Source organism: Propithecus coquereli, unplaced genomic scaffold, assembly GCF_000956105.1.
Source record: "Propithecus coquereli isolate 6110/MARCELLA unplaced genomic scaffold, Pcoq_1.0 Scaffold120, whole genome shotgun sequence".
Taxonomy (NCBI): domain Eukaryota; kingdom Metazoa; phylum Chordata; class Mammalia; order Primates; family Indriidae; genus Propithecus; species Propithecus coquereli.
The window spans coordinates 4,955,074-4,960,403 of NW_012136081.1; the positions used below are offsets into that span (position 1 = coordinate 4,955,074).

The window sequence follows — 5,330 nt, forward strand, 5'->3', positions numbered from 1 at the left end:
GTCCCACTTCTACATTTGAGGAGACTGAGCTTACACCAGGGTAGTAACTTGCCTGGGGTGAACCCATAGGTCAGGGGTAGAGCCCCTAGGACCCGCCACCCCACCCTCGGGCTCTCCCCTCGTCCCCACAGTGACCGCTGTGGCATGGCAGCCACAGGAGGCAGAGATAGGACTGGCTGTGGGGAGGCTCCAGAAATCCCCAGGGCAAAGGCAGAGCTCAGGGAGGGGCCAGGCTCCAGAGCAGGCGCTTTACAAGGCGGGATGGGGCTGGGAATGGCAGCTCCATGCCAGTGACTCACCCGGCCTCCGCCTCTGACTCCAAGAAAGGGATTGCGGACTTTTTCCAGTGTGCGAGAGGCATGGGGTGATCTGACCCCACTCCGTCCAGCCCGGTTCCCTCCCAGTGTCTGAGCTGGTCCTTCTCCGGCCTGTCTTGGCTCCGGGTCTTAGCAATTACAGGGTCTGGTTCCCCAGGTGGGAGGAGTGCCCGGGGCCTGGAGTGACCAAGTTGCCCACAGGAAAGGAAAGCCAAGCGCGAGCCAAGCAGTGGGCCAGGGTGGACGGCGGCGACGCTGAGCCAGTAGCGCATTTAGAGGACGGCAGGCAGCAAGGAGGACCACCTTAGAGTGCTTGCCCTGACCTCACCAGGTCGCCCTGAAGTTTTGCCAACACCTCCAGTCCTTGTTTGCAGAACGCCCTTGACCGGAGCCAGGCCAGAAGGTCCCTCCCTTTGCTATGCGGCGCGAAGCCCAGAGAGCAGGCTCAGGACCACAGCCTTCTGCCAGAGCTGGGGCCATCTGGAGAGTGGCAGAACTTGCCGGAGAGCCATGAGCAATGGGAAGGGACCCCAGCGTCAGGGAGCGAGTGCGGGTGGACCAGGAGTCTGCCAGGGTGTGGGAAGGGCAGTGAGACAGCTCTGGGCAGGCAGCCTTCGCCTCTGGGGACGAGAGGCCAAAAAATGCCACCTGAGAACTGACTCCAGCTTGTAGATGGGCTGTGTTTGGCCCGCACAGTGTTTTTTAAATGTTAACATTTGAGGATCAGGATATTTCACATTACAATCCAGAGTTCTGGCTTCTCCACGGAGAGGGAGTAAGTTCAGCCTCCCGGGGCCCAGCGGCTGGAGCAGAGCGGGCTGCCCATTTTGCCCAAGACGGGTGCTGTCCGGTCTGCCACCGTGCCTGGCCCTCACTGGCTCCTCACACCTGGCCCTCCTTCCTGCATGTACGAGCCGGCCTGGCCCCTGGGGCGGCCCTGCTATTCAGCTGGGAGGCACTCTTCCAGCCGGAGCAATCGTTAAAGTATCGAACTGCTTCCTACAGCTTGACAAATAGCCGCTGCCTCCCCTCCCCAGGGACCCCCCGAACTCTCCTACAATCCAGAAACCCACGGCGACACTGGCCCAGCTGGGAGCCACCTCTGAGCCCACTATGGGACAGGATCCTGCTCAATCTGTAGCCAGGACCTACTCTTTTTTTTTTTTTTAACTTACAAGTTATTTATATATGAATTTATTTATTTATTTGAGACTGGGTCTCTCTCTGTCACCCAGGCTGGAGGGCAGTGGTGTGATCATAGCTCACTGCAGCCTTGAACTTCTGGGCTCAAGCGATCCTCCTGCTTCAGTCTCCTGAGTAGCTGGGACTACAGATGCCTATCACCACACCCAGCTAATTTTTAAAAATTTTTTGGAGAGACGGGGTCTTGCTGTGTTGCCCAGGCTGGTCTCCAGCTCCTGGGTTCAAGTGATCCTCCCACCTTGGCCTCCCAAAGTGTTGGGATTACAGGCGTGAGCCACTGCTTCCGGCCTATTCTCCTTAAATCTCGAAAAGTTCCTCAGGTTTTTTTGTCTTGCATGGCATGAACATTTCTGGACAGAGTCTGCTCCGACGGGTGGGCAGCCCGGAGCCCTTCCCCGCGAGTGACTGCCGCTACCCTCACTTGCGGGCCTGCCACACCGTGCTGCCAGCTCTCGACTCGGGGACACGGAGAGTAGCAACATGTGGGGCCAAGGGTGTTTTTTGCTTGAGTTGCAGCCAGTTAGTTGTTCCACAGTCAGTGACGCTGCAGACTCCCTCTAAGTCTCTAGTCAGGACCACCACGCCGGGCCCCAGGTGCGGGTCTCCGAGGGGGGTCCTGCCGGCATCACCCCGTGTCTCCCTCTGCACCGCACAGATGTGTCCCGGCGTGAGCGAGGCCCCAGAACTCTACAGCCGAGGCTTCCTGACCATCGAGCAGATCACGATGCTGCCGCCCCCAGCCGTCATGAACTACATCTTCCTGCTCCTGTGCCTGTGCGGCCTGGTGGGCAACGGGCTGGTCCTCTGGTTTTTTGGCTTCTCCATCAAGAGGAACCCCTTCTCCATCTACTTCCTGCACCTGGCCAGTGCCGACGTCGGCTACCTCTTTAGCAAGGCCGTGTTCTCCATCCTGAACACGGGGGGCTTCCTGGGCGCGTTCGCCGACTACACCCGCAGCGTGACCCGGATCCTGGGGCTCTGCATGTTTGTCACCGGCGTGAGCCTGCTGCCAGCCATCAGCACAGAGCGCTGCGTGTCTGTCATCTTTCCTGCCTGGTACTGGCGCCGGCGGCCCAAGCGCCTGTCTGCTGTGGTGTGCGCCCTGCTCTGGATCCTGTCCCTCCTGGTCACCAGCATACACAACTACTTCTGCGTGTTCCTGGGCCGCGAGGCCTCCCGGCCGGCCTGCAGGCACATGGACATCTTCCTGGGCATCCTCCTCTTCCTCCTCTTCTGCCCACTCATGGTGCTGCCCTGCCTGGCTCTCATCGTGCACGTGGAGTGCCGGGCCCGGCGGCGCCAGCGGTCCGCCAAGCTCAACCACGTCATCCTGGCCATGGTCTCCGTCTTCCTCGTGTCCTCCATCTACCTAGGGATCGACTGGTTCCTCTTCTGGGTCTTCCAGATCCCAGCCCCCTTCCCCGAGTATGTCACCGACCTGTGCATCTGCATCAACAGCAGCGCCAAGCCCGTCGTCTACTTCCTGGCCGGGAGGGACAAGTCGCAGCGGCTGTGGGAGCCACTCAGGGTGGTCTTCCAGCGGGCCCTGCGGGACGGTGCTGAGCTGGGAGAGGCCGGGGGTGGCACGCCCAACACGGTCACCATGGAGATGCAGTGTCCCCCTGGGAACGCCTCCTGAGAGGCCAGCGCCTGGGCTGGAGGCTCCCAGGGTGGCCGAAGGACTGAGCAGCCACCTGCAAACACACCCTGTGGCCCCTGCCTGGCTCTCCCAGCCATTCTGCTCCTAAAATGACCCAACTTCCTTGGGGGGAAGTTGCCCCAAGTGGAGGGGCCCCTCCCTGCCCTGGGCCAGTCAGTAAAGGAGAGGAGGTAGTCACCCTGCCCCATCCAGCCTGCCCCTTTGGTCAACCCTCCTTGAACGTGACCCAGCCAGCACCACCCGGCCAGCAGCCTCTCTCCCGATTCCATCCTGCTGAGGCAACATCAGGGAGCAACCTGAACGAGACGGCTCTGTCTGCAAGAGAGCCTTTGTAGCTAAGTCTTTCTGCAAACAACGTCCCTGCCCCTTTGATGAATCATTTGGTGACTTTATAATGGAATTTCTGGGCCCTGCGAGCCACTGGAGACAGAAGGGACCTTTAGCCACCTTGGGTAGGCGACTGCCTTTTCCGACTCTGTGCCGGGCCAGCCCTGGGCAGCCTCCTGAAGCCCTCGATGTGTCCCCGAGGCCACTGCAGACCGTCTGGACAGCTCCTGGACAGTCTCTTGGCTCTAGCGCCCCCAAAAGTGGGGTTCTGCCCTGGCCACCCAGAGACGGGCACCGCGGCCTCATGTAGCCAAAGGAAGTTTTATAAAAGACAATAAAATGTATATCAATAAACATCTTATAACTTGCAGCGAGGAAGGCTCAGTGCCCACTGTCCTGTCTGGGGTCTTAGTTTCCCACAGCAAGGGTGCCGCAGGGCACTGGGTCCCAGGACGGGCAGTGCCTACCAACAGCTCTCCTGTGCACTCCGCTCCTCATCTCCGGCTCCTGGGCCGCCTCCTCTGGCTAGTCTGTCCACCCCATGGTGTGCTCCGTCTCCTGATGGCTTGTCCACTCCTCTGCCAGAGAGCAGAGGTCAGCGAGGCTGTCCTCTGCCAGCTTCTGCCAATGGCCTTTCCCACCCACCAGGGCCCCCACGGCCCCTGGGAACTAGTCTCCCCTACTCTGTGCCAGCTGCTGGTGGCCCACACGGCACCTGGCATTCTACCCACAACCTGGGGCCTGCTCGGCCTTGCCCTGGGTGGGCTGACGCCCCAGTCTGTGTCCCTGATGGTCCACTGCCCAGCCAACCTAACTTGCCCTCCCATTCACTCCAAGCCACTGCTCCTCTGAGCTCTTCTTCCTAAGAGTCCCAGGTGGTCTTCCCAGTGAGGTCACTGTCCTACAGAAAAAGGAGACCTTGTGTGGCTTGGAGGCGATGGTCCCAGGACCTCCAGAGGATGAAGGTCGAGTGTGGCCGCGGCCCCTCCCAGTGCCTGGAGTGAGCCCCACCATCCTCCTACCTGCCCCTCCCCGGTGCTGGTCTGAGAATTCCAGAAGAGCAGAGCTGAAGACCATCGCACCTGAAAGCTCATTTCTGGGGACTCAGAGAGGCCAGGAGGGGTTCTGGGGACAGACGTGAGGGGCGGGGCTGGGACCCTGTCGGTAGCAAAAGCTTCCACCAGCACCAGCACTGACTGCACAAGCTCAGCCTCCATGTGGCTGGAAACACCTCCCAGTCCTGCAAGTGGCCGGGGGGGGGGGCCCTCCGGGCTCCTGGCTCCTTAGGAGCCCTGACCCCAGGCCTCCAGCCCTGAGCACCCTGTGAGGAGCTGTTCCCCCAAAAGGAAGGGGCCCCCCTGCCTGGGTCCAGCTACCGCGGCTCAGAACCCAGGGCCTGGAGGTCAGGAGCAGGCTGGGTGTGACTCCAGGAAGAGGCATCTGCCCTTGGGGATACTGAGGCAGAGGGGTGGGGTTGAGCTCCAGGGACGGGGCCTCTCCCAGCCTCCGGACCCTTCTCATGCGTGGATCACTCCAGTCAAGCCAAGGAGCGAGCCTTCCTCCCCTCCACGCCCCTGCCAGCCCCCAGGAGGACCCCCACACCTCCTGGGCCACCTCGCAGTCTGTGCTGATGGGTGGGGGGGTGGGGGGGAGGCAGCAGAGAACGAAATGCGCGGAAGCCACAGGCTTGACCACATGCCCTCACCCCGTAGTTCATTCTTGAAGGGGGCTGGGGAGGACCCGGGGGCTGCGGGTGCAGGCACCCACCCTCCACGGCAGCACGGCTGGTTCTCCAGCGGCGCCCAAGCCTCCTTCCTTCTGGG

At 61.4% G+C, this 5,330-nt stretch overlaps 1 protein-coding gene across 1 annotated transcript; it reads left to right on the top strand.

Annotated features, from left to right (window-relative positions):
• Positions 1-2,175: 2,175 nt before the first annotated feature.
• On the top strand, positions 2,176-3,812 carry MRGPRF (MAS-related GPR, member F). The gene has a single exon (XM_012665625.1). It carries the CDS (start codon positions 2,176-2,178, stop codon positions 3,157-3,159), a length of 984 nt encoding a protein of 327 aa, XP_012521079.1. The 3' UTR covers positions 3,160-3,812.
• The last annotated feature ends 1,518 nt before the right edge of the window (positions 3,813-5,330 follow it).

Coding starts and splice junctions, on each gene's coding strand:
- MRGPRF (XM_012665625.1), top strand. CDS start 2,176: ATGTGTCCCGGCGTGAGCGAGGCCCCAGAACTCTACAGCCGAGGCTTC.